The sequence below is a fragment of the Hemiscyllium ocellatum genome, chromosome 6 (assembly GCF_020745735.1).
Source record: "Hemiscyllium ocellatum isolate sHemOce1 chromosome 6, sHemOce1.pat.X.cur, whole genome shotgun sequence".
NCBI classification, from domain to species: Eukaryota; Metazoa; Chordata; class Chondrichthyes; order Orectolobiformes; family Hemiscylliidae; genus Hemiscyllium; species Hemiscyllium ocellatum.
In genome coordinates, this window is record NC_083406.1 from 108,810,547 (window position 1) to 108,830,694 (window position 20,148).

At 40.3% G+C, this 20,148-nt stretch overlaps 1 protein-coding gene across 2 annotated transcripts in view; it reads right to left on the reverse strand.

Moving 5' to 3' along the window:
• Positions 1-4,737: 4,737 nt before the first annotated feature.
• The window catches only part of slc9a7 (solute carrier family 9 member 7), a 153,760-nt gene continuing 138,349 nt past the window's right edge, over positions 4,738-20,148 (reverse strand). For both annotated transcript variants that reach the window (XM_060826256.1, XM_060826255.1), the window contains 2 exons: positions 14,015-14,120; positions 4,738-11,935 (listed from right to left, as the gene is read on the reverse strand). In XM_060826256.1, coding sequence (XP_060682239.1) covers positions 11,687-11,935; positions 14,015-14,120 — 355 coding nt within the window. In that variant the 3' untranslated portion in view covers positions 4,738-11,686. The remainder of the gene's footprint in view (positions 11,936-14,014; positions 14,121-20,148) is intronic.

Sequence of the window (20,148 nt, forward strand, 5' to 3'; positions counted from 1 at the left end):
TGCTGTAGGCAGATCTGCAATGCTGTTAAGGAGGGAATTCCAGGATTTTGACCCAACAGCACTGAAGGAATACCGGTATATTTCCAAGTCTGGATGGTGAGTGGCTTGGGACCAAAGTGTGGATGACAAATATTTAACCAGTTGCTTCTTGATAAACTATCAGATGTAAATCTGGCACAAGTGCACATACACACATTACACAACATACATGACAAAATTTCTTTAATCCTCAAAAAGAAAAAGATCTGAATTTATTTGGCACTTTTCAAGGCCACCAGAGTGCACAGGGCACTTTCTTGCAGATGAAGTGGTTTTGAAATGTTGCAAGTTATAACGCAAGAAACCCAAGAGCCAATTTGCACTCAGTAACACCTTACTATTTGAGTGTTTAATGACTTATTAATCAGATTTTGTGATGTTCATTGAGGAGTAATTATTTGCTTGAACACTTTGGACCATTCAAGCATATAATGGGATCTCTGTTTAATATTTGAACAATACGACTGCACCTGCAGAAGTGCAGCACTCCTTCTGTATGCTATCTTTACCTCTCACTCTGGAGTAAGACATGCAACCAGAACCTTTTGATTTCAGAGGGGAAGTACCTCCAACTGGTAAACATCTGACAAAGGCCTGAAATAAGCAAGCTATGTGAAATACTTTTATTTTTACATGCACAATACCACAAATATTTTGCCCTCAAGTTACAGGAACAAACCACTTCCTCTTTTTTTTAAAAAGAAGGGCCAGTTTCTATCAATCAATTTGATCTTACTGAATCACAGTATGTTTAGTTTAATTTCCATCATTCAGGAATTTTCAAACAGCATTCAGGTCAACGGTTTCAGCTGTAGCTTCTTACCAGATTTTGTTTTAAACTAAATGATTAAACACACTTTACAAAAGAAAACATAAAGGTTGAAGTTTTAATGCCAACTATACTTGTGTCAAAATGGTTAAGAAACATTCCAACCAAGGAGACCAATTATAAACTATGTTTTATATATAGCATTTTATCTGTTATGCAAGGTGGCAATAGCCTAATGGTATTCTTGTTAGACGATTAATCATGAAACACAATAATATTCTGGGGACATGGCTTTGAATTCTATCATGGCTGATGGTAGAATTTGAATTCAATGAAAATCTGCAATGAAGAATCTAATGATGACCACGAAATGGTTGTTGCTTGTAGAAAAAAAAGACATCTGGGTAACTAATGTCCTTTAGGGAAGGGAACTGCTGTTCTTACCTGGTCTCATCTAATGTGACTCCAGACGCAAAGCAATGTGGTTGACTTTTACTTGCCCACTGAATGATCAGAGATGGGCAATAAATGCTGACCTGGTCAGCAATGCCAAAATCCTATGCATGAATTAAAATAAAATGACTTGGCCTTGGCACTTCCATTTCATTAATCTTAATTGTTTTATTTGTGATTCATATCAAAGGTAAGTAGCTTTCCAAAAGGTTGTGGCACAACAGAGGTCATAAACATGACAATGAGTGCACTTTGCTTTAAATTGAGGGGATTTATTCTAAGATTTTATTAATGAATCTGGATTCAGGCACAAACCAGGTTTGTACAGCACAAAACTAAAGTTTGTGTTGTTGTCTGACGTCCAAAATTCACTTTTCATCTGTAGAATTTCTGAAGCTAATAATTGACTTCTGTGTCACAGTTTACAGAAAAACAAATGTGGTCTTTTTCCACTATTGTAGTGTTTGATTTTAGTATCGTTCACTTAATCTGTCAGTCATTCTAAATGAAATATTCAGAGAGAAAGATACACGTACATTTTCACCCCGTTTCTAAGTACAAGGAAGAAGAAAGATTCCCTTGTGTTATTAACTATTCCCCTAGAGGAAATTAACCTAGGTGCTTCCTCAGGTTACTTTTTAAAAGAATCTCCTGTTCTGTTTTGATGGAGCTGACACTGCAAGCAACATATAAACACGTCACAGTTGGAGAATTGTGAACACAAAAGCACAACTTTCTGCAGTGCAGCACACTGCAATGATAATTTGCATTTGGACACCTTTTGTATGTTAATACTAGACTGTGAAAATGACTATATCAAGAACAGGTCATGTCTGATAAATTTAACTGATTTTTTGGATGAGGTGACACAGGCAGTGGATGAGGGTCATGCTGCAAATGCTGTATACTTGGACTTTCAGAAAGTATTGGATATGGTACCACATGACAGATAGTTTGGCAAATGAGAAATGTTTGGGATTGATGGGTCCTTGGATTAGAAGTTGGCTGAAAGATTGGTAACAGAGGGTAGGTATAGATTGAGCATTTCTCAGATTGGAGATGGGTTGAAAGTGTTGTTCCCCAGGGATTGGTGTTGAAACCCTTCCTTTTGTGATTTACATACATGATTTACAGATGGGCATGGAGGTAAAATCTCTAAATTTGCAGATGATACAAAGCTAGGGACAAAAGTGAATTGTGAGGATGATGCAGAGTGACTTCGGGGGGGCATTGATAAAGTTTGCCAAGTTGGGCAGACACCTGGCAGTTGGAATTCAATGCAGAAAAATGAGTTTTGATAGAAGAAACACAGACAGACAATACAGGTTCAATAGTGCAAGTGAAGGGAATACAGAAGCAAATGTGTTGCTGGTCAAAGCACAGCAGGTTAGGCAGCATCTCAGGAATAGAGAATTCGACGTTTCGAGCATAAGCCCTTCATCAGGAATAAGAGAGAGAGAGCCAAGCAGGCTGAGATAAAAGGTAGGGAGGAGGGACTAGGGGGAGGGGCGATGGAGGTGGGATAGGTGGAAGGAGGTCAAGGTGAGGGTGATAGGCCGGAGTGGGGTGGGGGCGGAGAGGTCAGGAAGAGGATTGCAGGTTAGGAGGGCGGTGCTGAGTTGAGGGAACCGACTGAGACAAGGTGGGGGGAGGGGAAATGAGGAAGCTGGAGAAATCTGAATTCATACCTTGTGGTTGGAGGGTTCCCAGGCGGAAGATGAGGCGCTCCTCCTCCAGCCGTCGTGTAGTTGTGTTCTGCCGGTGGAGGAGTCCAAGGACCTGCATGTCCTCGGTGGAGTGGGAGGGGGAGTTAAAGTGTTGAGCCACGGGGTGATTGGGTTGGTTGGTTCGGGCGGCCCAGAGGTGTTCTCTGAAGCGTTCCGCAAGTAAGCGGCCTGTCTCACCAATATAGAGGAGGCCACATCGGGTGCAGCGGATGCAATAGATGATGTGTGTGGAGGTACAGGTGAACTTGTGGCGGATATGGAAGGATCCCTTGGGGCCTTGGAGGGAAGTGAGTGTGGAGGTGTGGGCGCAAGTTTTACATTTCCTGCGGTTGCAGGGGAAGGTGCCGGGGGTGGAGGTTGGGTTGGTGGGGGGTGTGGATCTGACAAGGGAGTCACGAAGGGAGTGGTCCTTGCGGAACGCTGATAGGGGAGGGGAGGGAAATATATCCTTGGTGGTGGGGTCCGTTTGGAGGTGGCGGAAATGGCGGCGGATAATACGTTGTATGCGCAGGTTGGTGGGGTGGTAGGTGAGAACCAGTGGGGTTCTGTCTTGGTGGCGGTTGGAGGAGCGGGGCTCAAGGGCGGAGGAGCGGGAAGTGGAGGAGATGCGGTGGAGGGCATCGTCGATCACGTCTGGGGGGAATCTGCGGTCCTTGAAGAAGGAGGCCATCTGGGTTGTGCGGTGTTGGAATTGGTCCTCCTGGGAGCAGATGCGGCGGAGACGAAGGAATTGGGAATATGGGATGGCGTTTTTACAGGGGGCAGGGTGGGAGGAGGTGTAGTCCAGGTAGCTGTGGGAGTCAGTCGGTTTATAATAGATGTCTGTGTTGAGTCGGTCGCCCGAGATAGAAATGGAAAGGATTTAGGGGAATACAGAAGCAGAGGGACCTTGCAGTTCAAGTGCCTAATTCTCTAAAGGTGGCCAGACAAGTTGAAACAGTTATTAAGGCGGTTAAAAGGAACCCTGGGTTTATAAATAGAGGCAGAGAGCAAAAAAGGAAGTGATGCTACACCTCTACAAAATTATTGGTGAACCACATTTGGAGTATTGTGTTCAGTTCTGGGCACCTTATTTTAAGGAGCCAAAGAGAGAGTTCAAAGGAGATTTACAAGAATGATACCAGGAATGAGGAATATAGATACAAGGAAAGATCAGAGAAATTGGGCTTATTCTTCTTGGAGCAGAGAAAATCAAGAGGTGACCTTATTGAGGTTTTCAAAATTAGGAACAATTTTGATAGGGTAAAGGATATTCTGCTTCCACTAAATGGTCAGTAATCAAAGGTTACAATTTCAAAATTGTCAGTGAGAGCACTAGGACAGAGACAAGGAGAAACTTCTTTACAGAATTGTTATGATTTGGAATGCACTGCCTGAGAGTGGAATCAGATACCATAGGAGGTTTCAAAATAAAACTGGAGAGAGAAAGGGAGAGAGAGAGAGAGAGATAATGATTTTAGAGGTCGATAGGGAGAAGCTAGATAGCTCTTTCAAGAGCTGGTACAGAAATGATGAGTCGAATGGCCTCCTGTTGTACTGTAAACTATGATTCCATACGAAGACGTTGAAGTCTGTTTTCTCTATATAATATCAGCCATGCTGATACTGGTCACTCCAGTAATGGTCTCTTCAGTCACAAGCGACAATGCTTCAGGAAAGCAGAAAATTAGAATAATGAGGATGCAACCCATGGTCAGTCACGATTGAAAGGGGCCTCACACGATACAAAATAAACACAGAATGTGAAGATTTGGTTTATATTCATTTTTATTTTTATGACAACATATATACTTGAATCTTTCTGTACCATGCATGATGAAACATGATTACGTTAGTACATTAACCTGTACAGTGGTACACTAATTGGGAAAACTACGCAACTCACATTTGCATTAGAAACACAGGGTCAAGTTAGCTACCATTTGACAAATGGATGCTAGTTAGTTCAGTGTCATCTCAGGTCCAGATGATCTAGGTAATGAAACTGTTCAAAAGACATCATACTGGACTAAAAAAAATCATTGTTTTTATGGCACAAGCATATGAACAAGCTCCAAAGTCAACAAACAGCAACCATTTAAACAGTAAATGATAATTTGCCAACATGACTGACCTTTGCCATACTGAGTACTGTTGACAGACAAATTTTCATAGCAGACATGTACTTTTCCCCTCCCTCTCTACAATTTATAATTCACACACTATCAGTGTATTAAATAATATTTTCTCCCCTTTACTTTCAGGTGAAATTAAAGCAGACCTAAGACATACAGATGTTTGTAAGGGGCAAACAATCTAACCTGATGCAAAGGACTGCAAAACACAAAGTCAACAATAGCGTCACCTGGTGTAGATGACTTTCTAAAGACCATTACAATTTAAAGCTTCAAATCTCTTGCACAGTTCTGCATAGCAGAAAAATATATATATTAAGATTTATTTTCAAAAATCCAAGAACTACACTTCAATAATTACGAAGATGCAATGGGATTCGCTTTGGAGTGCTTGAATTGATTACTACCCGCCTCAAACCCTCATGTTGGGGATGCCATTGGCAGGAGTATGTGGCTAAGAAAAAAACTTCCTTCAGAACGACTTGGACAGATTCACTGAAGACAAGAAAAAAAACATATCTGGATGGATGTGCTCAGTATAACCATAAATGCTTCCAGTTTCCTCATCCCTGCTCACTTTCCCCTCAGGTGTACAGTGGGGTTGGGCAGGAGTCAAAAAATATTTAACATAAAAGTCATTAAGACTGTGCATTGTTGTTGCTTCGTGTGATTAGATACACCTCTTTTCACAGTAATAAATAGGCTAGGATAAAAATAACGAATCATTTCAATTTGCTTAAACTCTTCATTAACTTTCAATAGTAACAATCTTGAGAAACCAACGCAGATTCTTGAGGACGGAAGACTGGAAAACATTGGAGACACTCTTTACACAAGTTTACATTCTTGCTTATTTTTAAAGTGTCCCTTTTTCTCAGATTGCAGAGAAAGGCTTGAACATAAGAAAAATGGGTGGCAAAGATGGGATACTAAACACTGGGTAGAAACTAGAGGAAAATAATGCAGATGGTTTTTATTTCTTCTTTTCTCTTCTCCCTCCCCATAGGTTTCAACTCATGGGCTTAGGAACAAAACAGACTGGGAACTTGACAAACTTTTTCTGCATCGAGTCTTGTACACAAGGGCTATTTGTTAGCAATTGGCTTGTTCTTCACACAAAGAGCATAGATTTCATTGCAATGCATGGCCAATCACAAAATGCACAAAGAACGCACTGAGAACAGTTACCTACTTGTAATTTAAATAGGAGCTTTACACACAGTAAAAGTTCACTTCGGCTCGGACATTTCCTTGCAAAACGTACTGGAGAAACACATGGACGGATAGTTGCTAAAGTGCTGATTTTGTTTAAACTCAAAATTTTAATCATTTGCCATTGGAAACTCTTGCCCTCAATTTCCTTCAAGACTTCGTGAGCACACTCCATACTATTGTGCCAAAAGATCACTTGTCACGTCTTAAGTGTAAGAGATGCTTCCAAATGAAAATGGTTGCATCAGAAAGCTATCACAACAGAAGGTATATCACAGGATCTCAGCTTTTTTCTGACATTTGCATTCAATTGCCCCACAAAGCATATTAGCAACAGGAATGGTAAGAGCATGCATCGAACACTTCTTGAAAATGTAAAATGTTTAAAAGAAAGCCAGATTTCTGCTTTTCACAAGATAAATCAGCCTGATTTCATGATGTATGAGCAATTCGAAAGTGACCTCAAAAATCCTAAACGTTTGCAAGAAATCGCTGAAAACATTCCTTCCCTACCTAACCACTGTTGTTGGCAACAGTCTGGCAGTTAAGAATGCATTAGAAAGCATCATGTGATTTGCTCGTGATCATATAAAGACAACAAAATATTTTTCAGTCACTATAAAATAAACTGCAAAGCACATTTTCATTAAAAAGCATTGTCATGGTGGAGAGAGGAAGGAGCATGGGAAATAATCTGTTACATTACCAAAAAACTGGCCTGCTAATATGGAGGATAGAAATAAAGTGCAGCACGTGTAGAAGTTAGTTTCTACCTGTTGTGTATTTGGAAGTGAGCCAGTTTATCTTTTTTAAAATGCAGTAAAACCTACTTCGTGGATTTATTTGTTATTGACTAAATGATGCAGGATGAGCAGCCAAGTGAAAATCTGCATTCAGCTAACATAGGTATGTGTGTAAATTGGCTTCATTCTAGCCAGTTGAGAGAAGGTTTCTTAAGAAAAACCTAGTCCCAAGAAGAACAAATTCCATTAGAAGACAGATAACTACTAGCTTCTGTCCAAGCACAACAATTAAAAGGAGAATCATCACTATTCATTTCATCCCTATCCCCAACAGTATCTCAGGCTCAACTAGGTAGTATGCAATCTCAATCACCCCAAACCAAGCTTCTGACCCTCTTTCATCATCATGAAAGTCCTTACAAGGATCCTTCCACTTTCACAATATCACATGTCTCTACTCTTGCCTCGATTTATCCTGCTGATGCCTTAGCCATGTACTTGTCACTCTGGGCTTGACTATTTCAATTCTCACCTTACCAACTTTCCATCCTCCATAAATCAAACAAACACTCCTCATCATACCTCAACTCATATCCCACTCACCTATCACCCCTGTACTCACTGACCCATATTGATTCATGATCCACTAGGGATCCATTTTAACATCTACATCCTTCTGTTCAAATTCCCTTTTGGTCTCACTATCTGCCTCTGTACTGCTTCAGGCTCTAGCAAGCTCCGAGAACTCCACTCCATCACTGACAACAATGTTTTTAACTATCTAGCATTTAAACCTCAACATCCTCGCCAATTTTTGAGATGCTCCCTAAAATGTGCCCCATGGGTCAAAATTTTAGACACTCTTCTTAATAGTCCTTTTTTGGATCACTGTGAATCACATTAAACACCTTCTGAACTCTTCCTATATTAAGGAAATGATAAAAGTAAGCTGTGCTGTCAATGTTAGCAATGTAGGACATGAAACCAAAGGATGTTGTGTACATACGTACATTTTTAAAGATGGCTTTTGTGTACCAATTTGTTCTATTTTCAAAGCATCAGTTAAATTGTGACTGCCAGTGTACGGATGACATATTTACAGATCAAATTCTAACAATTAGAATCAAAAGAAAACAGGGTCTGGAATCACAATTCAGCTAGGGAAAGTTAGAAATCCTGGCAAATACTGTCATTAAGAAACTATTGCCAAAAGAAAATTCAAACTTGCTGAAACATGAGCATTCCTGAAAGTTATAGACCCAGTCAAGTTTCAAGGCATCAAATGCTTCAAATGCAGCATTTAAGAATAATAACATTATCTGAAAGAGAGAAATGTCCCTTTCCATCACTGTTATTATTAGAGACAAGCAAAATTGGAAAAAATATTTTTTGAACAACTGACATTTGTTCACTTCCATCTTCACCTCTTCACATGCTTGGGGCAGGAAGCCCAAGAAATGCTTCCAGTGCTATTTGGTGCAGTTAGAGAAATTCCCTGCAGCTTTCCAGGTATTCTGGCAAAGTTTCCATTTGACACTTTAAATCTTTTCACTCCCTCCTGCCCCTGTCTCTACCTGAACTGAAGCAAATTTACTCTGAAAATATCTGTGTTAGTACTCTTGAAAAGGTTCTTTTTTCACCGTCTAAACTGCCATGGTCATTGAGGATCCCAAAGGTGAGGCATTACTTTTGGTAACATGATTTTTGCACTTGCTTTCGGTGACTCCAATATTCAATTTCCACCTCAATGATGTTCAAGCATGTTACAGAAGTCTCTGAAACCTCACTTCAGTGAAACTGACTTTCAGAATAAAACTTTCAATGTCCCTGGGATTAACAAAGTAAATACCCAAATGACAAAAATAAAGACTTGGCAACACGTTTACAGTAATGTGGCCGGTGTGAGGTTCATTTCTGCTCCCTGCAGTCCAGTTTCCTAGTACACTTCTGCTTGAAATGCATTGCTTGGGTAAAATTGAAACTTTTACAAAAACTGCTTACATTTTCAAATTACCATGTCTTTCTTTAAACTGGGCACAAACTCCTTAGGAATGAGTCACTGGTATGTCCCATTTAGGTCAACACAGCAGATTTTTAAGTTAGAGTCAATTCAATCACTGGACTCAGCAGATTTCTGCCTCATTATTCCCTCTGCATAATAATCACTCATCTTGATGAAACAAAATACACAGTGCAAAAACATAGCCTTGACATAACAAAGTGAACTCAAGTTACAATTAGTTCTGGGCAACTGTTCAATAGTAAAACAAATCCTGATAACTTCTGGAAGTTAAGAAAAGGGTTCTCACATTCCTGCAAATAATAGTCGTTTTTGTCTCATTAAGTCTCAAGCAGCACAATCCAACTGCTTATTGTGATACTAAATCAAGATGCACAATTATAAATGGATACATTACACTATCTAATTAAATGCTGTTTTTGTGTCAGTCACATAAGGAATGGTCAAATCAGGTTGCTATAATGTTGCTAATGCATTGTACAGAGAAGCTTGCTGCTGACTTTGCTTCAAGGAACAGTCTATAACAGCTTTGAACTACCTCCTGTGAACAATTACCACATTTTCTCCTCTAAATGAAGTTGGCAGTCTAAATGTTTTGTATTCCTACAGTCAAGTAAAACTGCATCCCTCGCTCAAATGCCATTCCAACATGATAATGTTGTGATCAGGTGATGTGCAATTCTTTCACTGACTGACTTCAGCCAAAAATTTAATTTGAAAGGTCTTTTTTTACAAAGAGCATTTTAGGATATCTAGCCTGAGGAATTCATGATAATGCTCTTTAAAAAAAATGCCACTTGTAACAGAGGATAGTGTGACAAATTATGTTGGGGTGAAAAATGTGAATCATACAAATAAAGTTTTGATAGTTTGGAGAGTTCTGAAGAGGAATCAGAGTGGACTCAAAACCTTAACTGTTTCTCTCTCCACAGATTCTACCAGGCCTGAATTTCTCCAGCATTTTCAGTTTTTCATTTCAGATCCCCAGCACCTGCAAGATTTTAGGGGGATGACAGTATTTTAAGTTAAATGGTTGAACTTTGAAGCAAAAATGGCTTGAACATCTACCTATCTGGGATTCTGTCCTCGGATTGCAAAAAGAGAATGACAGATTTCAAACTGGTTTACCTCATTCCCCTATAAAAACCTGTGATCCACTGATGTCAGACTCCTACCGCCTTTTCCACAGATTCACCTTCTCCAAAAGCAAAAACAAAAGCTCTGGAACACACCCGAAACACATTTCCTTCAAATGATATGAAAGGAAACAAGGACGTATGTTACAGTAGGTTACCGCCACCCAGGAATAAAAAATATGCAAGGAACGAATGATTTTTAAAAGCATCTTGCCATTTACCTTGTTCCAATTCACCAGCATCATTAACAAGCATTACTGTAATGCTATTTTGCACTAGTTAGATTTGACAAAGAGAAGAAAAGAATCTGACCTCTGGACCCCTTGGGAGAGATGGATATTATTTGCCTATCTGCCCCAATCAACATCAAGAAACATTCGGCTATCAATTGACAAAATCCAAAAATAATCTCTTCAGCCTACTTCACCATGGGGTTTACAGCTTTCTTTTTAAAAGTATTGTTCTCTAATTGCGGCTCAGGACAAAAGTGAATATCTTAAAGTGACATAGAAACTATGTTGAATAAAGGGATACAACAGCTATACAAAAATGTGATCACACGCATGTTTTTGCAACAGCAAAACCACTCGTAAGAAAATAATGTGCCTTCACTTAATGGAGTAAGCTTACTGTCCCTTCTCTATATCATGCAGAAGCTGTAACTAAATTTCAAAGTTCACTGAAATTTTATTTTCTTTACCCCAGCCCCTTTCACCCCAAACATCCCATCACAAGCCTTTCCTCATCTTACGCCAAGATTTAGTCAGTCACTATCAGTTATGTTGTAACGACACAAGATGTCACTTTAACAATGCTGAGTGTAACTGTCATTCAAATTAATTGCTCATGTCATTGGGAGGAGTAGACGGCCCAAGTGCATTTATATTGAAATATTTGCAAGGAGCTCTGTTCACCAATCAACTTCAGGTGTCATTCCTAGAGCAGCGAAGAAATAACCTTCTTTTTGCCACTATCGGAAATGCAATGGCATTACAGCATCTACAGACATTGCCTGCATTGTGTTGCTTTGAATGTTGAAGGTAGAAATGAGCTGCACACTAATGGCAGCTAGTGCACGATGCTGATGGCAGCAATTTCGGAGACTGGCAGCATCATACGACAGATTCGATTTCAGTGCAGCCACTTCGCACCAGGAATGTGCATGCACTGTAACTGGGACTTTAGGTGAAGCATCACAGTGTTGAGACTAATCAGTCAGTCGACAAAGGTAATTACAACAGCAATGGCACTAGTAATACACTAAAGGGTCATGGCAATTTCATACTTTAGTAAAAGCTTAGTGAAATGCCACATGTTTTTCACATTCTCACACTTTAAATAGCTGAGCCAAGAGATTTTTGGGGAGAGCAAGGAAAAAAAATTACACAAGTAAACAGTTCAGTCTCATTGCCAAGAACAAAATAGGCTTTGATCCTTCTTGGGCTATTCTGTGGCTCGCTCACATCATTGCAGTCATGCATGATCATCCAAGGGAAAAACTAATCTGGTGCCTCTAGAAATAAGTTCATGATCATCTGTTCCCAAATCACGTTCCAGTACATCTTCCGAAATGCTCTTGGTTCTCTTGCCATCCACACTGTTGGAGGCAGTACCTGAACTGGAAGAGCCATTGGCGGTTAGAGTACTGCCACCGTAGGTCAAATTTAGGTCACCATCATTAAGGATGAGATCCGAATCATCGTCTCTGAGCTGTTCTTGATTCTGGAAGATAAAAGTAGCAAGTTAGCATTACCACAGGACATTGTCAGTAATCTCAATTTAATAGGTATGTGCATTGTCCTAACCACACCAAGAATAATCCTTACAATATTTTCTAACAGTTTGATGCATTAAATCTTCCTGAACAGGAAAAGCTCAAAGTTGGGCATTGGCCATAATTTGGATGTGATTTATTGTTGTACCAAGATACAATGAAAAGTATTGATTGCGTGCTAATCAGACAAATTATCCCTTATATAGAACATAATAGAATAGAACAGAATACAGAATATAGTGTTACAGCTACTGAGAAGGTACAGAGAAAGATCAACTCTAATATATGACAGGTCCATTCATATATCAAACAAAGCTTGGAAGAAGGTGTTCTTGAATCTACAACCATCAACTAGATTATTTAAGATCAGTCCTGCTTATAATGGGCCAGAGTTTGTTATAGTAAGTCAACTAATAGCAACTGAATGTATAGACCTTTCCCTGGCAAACTTTAACAGGGCATGTTGCTGAAAGGGCAAGCTGATAACAGTGTAGCAAAGGAACCAAAAGCATCTGGGACCTGAGGAATAAATTGTTTATTTTCCTAAATAATCAAGCCGAATGATTATGAACTTGATAAATACATGATCTGAGAAGGAAGTGTAAGGTAGAATGAATTATAATCCCTACAGTATGGAAACAGGCCCTTCGGTCCAACAAGTCCACACTGACCCTTCAAAAGGAGTAATCCACCCAAATCCATTCCTCTACATTTACCACTGACTAATACACCTCACCTACACATCCCTGAACACTATTCTCAAATTTAGCACCACCAATTCACCCAACTTGCACATCTTTGGATTCTGGGAGGAAACCACAGCATCCAGAGGAAATCCACGCAAACACGCAGAGAATATGCGAACTCCACATAGACAGTTGCCCAAGGCTGGAATTAAACCCAGGTCCCTGGCGCTGCGAGGCAGCAGTGCTAACCACTGAGCCACTGTGCCACCTTGGGTTAATTCAATGCTTGATCAGGCACAGAATAAAGAAGAGGAAAAAAACAATGGATTAAGAGAGAGCAGAATAGTTTAACCAAAAATCTTTTACAACAACTAAAATCTGAAGGAATGGTGCTCCACATTTCTAAACAACCAGAGATGTTGTTTGGCAGTAATTAACATATTAGGACTGAGTTTTCAAGAATTATACCTTGTACCCCCCTTCACAAGTACTGCTGTAATTTTTCATGTGCTTTAAAAGTAAGCAACTTAGTGAGTTGCCATTTCTGTGAAGTTCACAGTCAATTGGCACAAATCAGGTCAGAACTTTTGGATATTTGTGTTTGAGTCTGAGTTTAACTGTACTGTTTCCCCTGCTGACACATTGTCGTATAATTTGTACATATACTACAGTGAGCACTGTTCGGTTCAGTTATGTTGACAGCAAATAGGAGCTAACATATCACATACGTTACTGCATGGAGGGAAAAGAACAGATGAACATGTTGCAAGTTACATACTAACTTCAACAAAAAAGTTAGGAAATATGGAGCAGTTTCAATTAGGCATGTTATGGCAATAAATAGCCAGCATTTTACTGGATGGAGACTAAAGATGTGTGTCACATCAGACATATCAACATAGTCTTCATTCATTCTAATGGTGAAACGATCATTTCCAACTGCTGGGCAAAAAAAAACCTAGAAACTGTTCTAAAAATGTCTTTTATAAACTCATGTCTGAATCTAGTACCAGAGAAATAAAAATCACCTGGATCTCCAACATCTGCAGTTCATTGTTTAATTTTCTACCATTACCTGAATCATGTACAAGGCATTCACAACAAAAATGGCAGCAGCTAGTCAGTGATTTCTATCCCACCCCACTATAATGGAATAATCAATGAAAGATATCCAACACTTTCAGAAATTAAGTCAGATCCAGAAAAGGTACAGCTTTCCTACCAATTTTGTTGCTACCTCAGCTTTCAAAAATGAAAAAAGAACCTCACATTTATTTTTGGGGAAGAAACAACATGTACTTCAAAAGTGAGTTAGTCTAAACCGTGGTGGCGAGTACTTACTTCGTAAGCCAGTGGACTTGTCAAGCATCGTGCTATAGGACCACACCAATTGGGTAATGTGGCAGTGAGCGGAGGGCCACTGTGCGTTAATATTGGCTTCAGATAACTGGAGGTTTCTCTGTTAAGGAAGAATTCTAAACACCAAACAACAAGAAACTTTTCAAAATTAGGTCATCAATAAGCCTAAATATTCTCCAGGTATAAATAAATGCAGTATCTTATCTGGCAGGCTCACTATATTCATAAATCTAAAATCTAATATTATCAGTGAGTTATGTATAGATTCTTCCTCTTCTTATTCTCCATTTTGAATATTTCTGTAACAGGTACCATATTCTTTCCTGAATGAAAGGAAAATATGAAGATAGTGGCTGACGACGTTACAAATGGGATCTGCCCAAAATCCCTGTGGAATTCCAACAATTCACCAAGCTTCTTTACACTGCACCTTCCAAACCCTCAACCACTTTCATCTAGAAGCAGAAACATGAGAACACAACCACTTACACGTTCCCCTCCAAGTCACTTACTGTCCTCACTTGGAAATATGTCGCTGTTCCTTCACTGTCACTGGGTCAAACTCCCTTCCCATCAGCACTGTGGGTCTGCCTACATCACATAGATTGCAGCAATTCAAGAAAGCAGCTAATCACCACCTTGTGAGTTCCAAAAAAGAACATATCAGACTCTAATCATTAACTTTGTTTCTGTTTCTACAGAGACTACCAGACTTGATGACTTTCTACAGCACTCTGTTTTTGTTTCAGATTTTGCTTTCAATTTGGCAATAATGGTGGCTTCATCAGAGATGCTCACATCTCAACAATGAATTAAAAAAGACCATACCCGAAATTATGGCGGGATTTAACACATTACCATCGATGGATTTCATATTTGGATTGGCACATGTTAAATTCAACAGTGGCCTAGCTGCCCACCTCTGCTGTCACTGCTATCAGGCCCACCTGAGGGCCTATCCTGACACCACTGGTATCTAACCAGCAGTGGGAGAGGCCCATGCCCATGCCCATTTCCTTGTGTGCGCAGGTAGTGTGCAGGATAGTCCCACCTTAAATGCCCAAGAGATGGCACCTACTCAGTGGCCAAGGAAATGGGAGAGATGCAGCAGAGGTCACCTGGACAGCATCTGTGAATGTTATAGAGAGGGAGGAGGTTGCAGAAGAAGGGAGAGGTGAATTGTAAAATCAAGGCACTGGTGACCTGGGAGTCCAGTGTGGGTCAGCAAGCAGTAGCAGCTACTGAAGAAATTAAACCTAGCGAGTCTCTGAACACAGTGAACATACATCAGTTTGTCATTTCAACAGTGTTTATGCTGAACAGACCAATGACAATATTTGATTAGGAACTTTGCACAAACATGCTAGACAGCAGAAATGAAACCCTATGGTTTTAATGCCAGTTTCTATTATTGCAAGACACAGTTACCCCATCCTGGCAGCATAACTAGTTTTACATTAGCTTTGGTTGAAGTCACAGAAGCAGAAACAAAACCCTGCATGTGAAATTGCAGCATGTTCAATAACCTAGATGATCACATTACTTAATGCTCCAAATTATGCTTCTGTTGAAAATAATCCAAAAAAATTACCACATCACTCTTCAATTCAACATCTGTCAAACAGCTGTTCTGGTGGGAGACTCCAATATAAACCATAGTGTAAACTGTTTAAAAACAGGCCAAGTTTTACCTTCTTTGATACCAAGTGCGGGGGCGAGCATATTGGAGGTCAACTAAGTTTCTCCCTTTTCTGCCATCCCAGGTCACCAAAAATTGTTGACCTTCTGGGTCCTGAAGACACCTAATTGTGGCTTACTTCTCAGCTGGATCCAATGGCAGGCAGGTCTCTTCTGCTTCTCACAGGGTAGGGGTTTAGGTGGGGAGCATTTGGAGGAACCCCCTTGCCCCCATACGTGCTTTTGATTGGCCCTAGATTAAGGCAAATGGTGGCTCTCTACCATTTCTCACCCGCTGGGGATACAGGTAATTGGGGAAGCGGTATGTCGTGATCCTTAATTGACCACACAAGGAGCTTTATTGCCAGCGTCAGAAAAGTTCAGTTGATCTTCTTGCTCAGCACTCAATTTGAGAGATGGTGAAATGGAAAGAGATGGAAAGCATATTTCTCCAGGATTATGTCCACTTCTCACCAACTCTAGAAAAGGGAAAATCATACCCTCAGCCTTTTTTTAAATTTCAAAGTCTCCAAAGTCAACCATACTGCCATGGGTGTCAAGTGACATGTAGACCAGACTAGGTAAGGATGGCTAATTTCTTTCCCTAAAAGGGCATTAGGTGAACCACTAATTATATGGTGACCAGAACTGCTGGAGTGCCCTAAATGCGGTTCTGCTATGATTCAACACTGGTTCAGCATGGTTTCACTTTTCTCTTTTAAGGCACTCTTTCAAACCTACTAAGCTGGTGGTCATATGATCTAACATATATGTTCAGTGTTATATAGCACTCCTGTGAAACATCTTGGGGATATTAATGGCATTAAAAAAATATAAGTTTTGTTGATTAAAATGTTTCATTTTGATTGAAAATTATTCTTCCATTACACTAACTTATTATTGTAAGCTTTTGGTCACTTCTGCAAGTTCTCCAACATGCTAAAACATGAAACAGGACAGAGTGGTTTCAAAAGGAGACAGCAGGGATGTAGGAGAGTCAAGTGACATGTTAATTCATTTCTGAATATTTGCCAAAGAAACAGAACTAAATTACATTTAAATTCCTGTGGAAGTGCTGTTTTCAGAAAGTCAGACAATTTACATTTACAACGGTTACCGCCCTCATCATTTAAACCAACTTGAGCAGAGCTGTTATTTTAATTCAAAATAGTTTGTGCGCAAGTCACACCATATGCAAATGTCAATGATTGTAAGACTGCATCCTCAACCAAAAAAACAGAAGGAACAGCTCTTTTTAAAGTCATTTAAAGTTACAGTCCACACCACAGCCAAAAAGAATGCAGAAATGGGACCTTAGCAAAAAAACAAGAAAATTAAAATCTAGGTGAAGCAATTTTACGCGAGTAAAGTAGTGAAGTCTTGCTCGAGCTGTATAGGAGCTTAGTTAGATCATACCTGGAGTACTGTGTACAGTTTTGATCTCCTTCTCAGGAAAGATATTGCCATTGAGGGAGTGAAATGAAGGTTTAGCAGACTTGTTCCCCGGAAATCAGGATTGTCCTATTGAGAGAGATTGGGCAATTTGGGTCTGTATTCAAGAGTTTCCAAAAATGAGAGGTGATCTCATTCATGCAAGAGGAAACCCTCCAAAGTAATATTCAGCTCTCCAATTCTTCTTGCCAAAGTACCTCATATTTCCCCACATTCTATTCCAGCTGCAAAGATGTGCAACTCTGAAGTGGCTTTTGAATGGATGAGCCTGTACCAGATCCCGAGTTCTAAACTTGCTATCCTGGGACAAACAGCCTCTTAGTATCTATCCTGTCAGTTCAAGGTTCTCTCCCTCTCCTAAACTGTAGAGAAGAAAAGGATCAACCTAGACTATTTCCCAAGTAAAAACGATTATTTCTCAGTAAGATTTAGGCATGAAATCCCATCATCAGGTCCACATTGCCATTTTGTTTTCAAGAATATAGGACAAGTGAGGGAAATTAAAAATTACTCAACAATTTTACTAAAATTCTTAAATGGATAGAGACAGGGTATGGTGGTAAAATGTTTCACCTGGTTGGGGTGTGTAGAATCAGGGCACATAATTTGAAAATAATGGGGATACCATTCAGGACAGAGATGTTGAGAATTGTTTTTACTGAGGGAGTAGTGCATTCTTGGAAGACTCAAATCCAGGATGTCGTGGAAGCTGAGTCTTTTGAACATTTAAGATTTTTAAAGGGAGAGGTGGATTTACTTTTTAACAAATGGTGGCAGAAAGGGTTTTGGGGATTCAGTGTGTAAAAGGCATTGAAGTGTTCAATCAGCCATGATCGCATTAAACGGCAAGGCAGATTCAATGGGCTGAATGGCTTACACATACTTCTGACCTGCTGTGCTTTTCCACCACCACTCTAATCAAGATTCTTGGGGACTTAGAGTAGATGCAGTGAAGTTGCTTCCTTGTGAGAGTGTCTACGGCATAATCTCAGAGTGGGGGCGTTGTGGGTCATCCACTTAAGACAGACTGAAAAGGAACTTCTCTCAGACAGTAGTAAACGTGTGGAATTCTTTACTGCACAGGGCTGTTGAGTTATGCTATTAAGTATAATCAGTAAGGACATGAGGGTTTGGGATAAGGCAGGAGAGTGGAGTTGACAGTTATCAGAGCAGACTTAATGTGCTGCATAACCTACTTCTGCTCCTGTGTCTTACAGCAGAAATGTTTCTGATGATTGCACACTGTTTGGTAGAACTTGCAACTCTGCAGATACTATAGTCATCTTTGACCATATGCAGCTAGGCCTGGACGATGTTAAGACAAGTTGCAAGTAACATTTACGCCACATAAACCTCAGGCAATGGCCATGTCCAATACCAGAGAATCTAAAGGCTTGGTAGCTAAAGGAATTATCATTGCTGAATTCCCCACCCAATGACATCCTAGGCTTTACCACTGATCAGAACCTGAACTGTATCAGCCATATAAACACTGTGGAAACAGGAGCAGGTCAGAGGCTGCACGATTAACTCACCTGAAAACATCAAACGCTGGAGATCACAGCGAGTCAGGCAGTATCCATAAATAGAAAAAGCTAATGGTTTAAGTCTAAATGACTCATCAGAACTGAAGTCAAGTGTGGAGGGGTCAGCATTTATGCTATAGTTTGGGGGAGGGGGTTGGTGAGTGTAGAATATTGATATTTTAGATTAAGCGACCAGAATATGAGAATGGCAGAACAATTGTGTGTCTCCTGCCAGACTGGGAAGGATTGTAACTGGGATGGGAGGAAGGGGAGGGGAAGACATGATAACAAGCTAAAAAAAAGAATAAATGGTTCACAGTTTAAAACGTGTTGAACTCAATATTGAATCCAGAGGGTTGTAAAGTACCTAGTGTGAAGACGAGATGTTGTTCCTCCAGTTTGCACTGGGATTTGCTGGAACGCAAACATGCTGAGGTCAGACATATGGGCATGTGAGCAGGATGCTATGTTAAAATGACTGGCCACGGGAAGGTCAGGGTCCCTGCTTGCGCACAGAACAGAGGGGTTGCACAAAGTGGTCACCCAGTCTGCATTTGATTTTGCCAATGTAGAGTAGGCCACAGTGGGTGCAGCGAGTACAATACACAAACTTGGAAGAGGTACATGTGAAATGCTGCTTCACCTGGAAAGACTGTTTAGGCCCTTGGATGGTGAGCAGGGAGGTGGTGAAGGGGCAGGTGTTGCACCTTCTGTGGTTACATAGCAAGATGCCATGGAGAGGTGGTGGTGGTGGTGGTGTTGGTTGTGGCATAGGCGGTCCTGGAGGGAACCATTCCTACAAAATGCAGACAAGGAATGAAGGGAAGACATGTTTGGTGGTGGCATTAAGCTGGAGTTGTCTAAAATGGTAGAGAATGATCCTTTGAATGTGGAGGCTGGTGGGGATGAAAAGTGAAGACAAGGGGAACCCAATCACACTCGAGTGTGATGGGAAGGGGCAAGGGTGATAGGTCAGGTGCAGTTCAGGACCCTGTCAACCACAATGGGTGGGAAGTCACAGTCTAACTCCCGAGCTTATCACCATCTATAAGGCAAAACCCAGAAGTGTAATGTAAGCCCAGAACATGATGCGCCTTGTTATAAAGTACAAGAGTACAACTGGACGATTCCACCTCAACTAAAATCCACTCGTAATAAACTAAAAAAAGTAATGCTTGATGATTGATTGGTGATTTACAGGACTGCAAGCCTGATTCTGATGATCACGATTAGGGTAACTACCAGTGGATGAACCAACTCTTCATAAGGATTAGCTGGGCAAATATTGGTTAAATAAGGAGGTCTAATAATAAAACTGGTGCTAGCAAAGTCAAATGTTATCCATGGAGTGCTTCAGGGAACACAGATTGTATGTCATGGGTGGGAACATTTTCTTTGGCCATTTATCTGCCAACATTAGATAGAAATTTGAACACGCACTTTTCAAAACTTTTTCCTTCA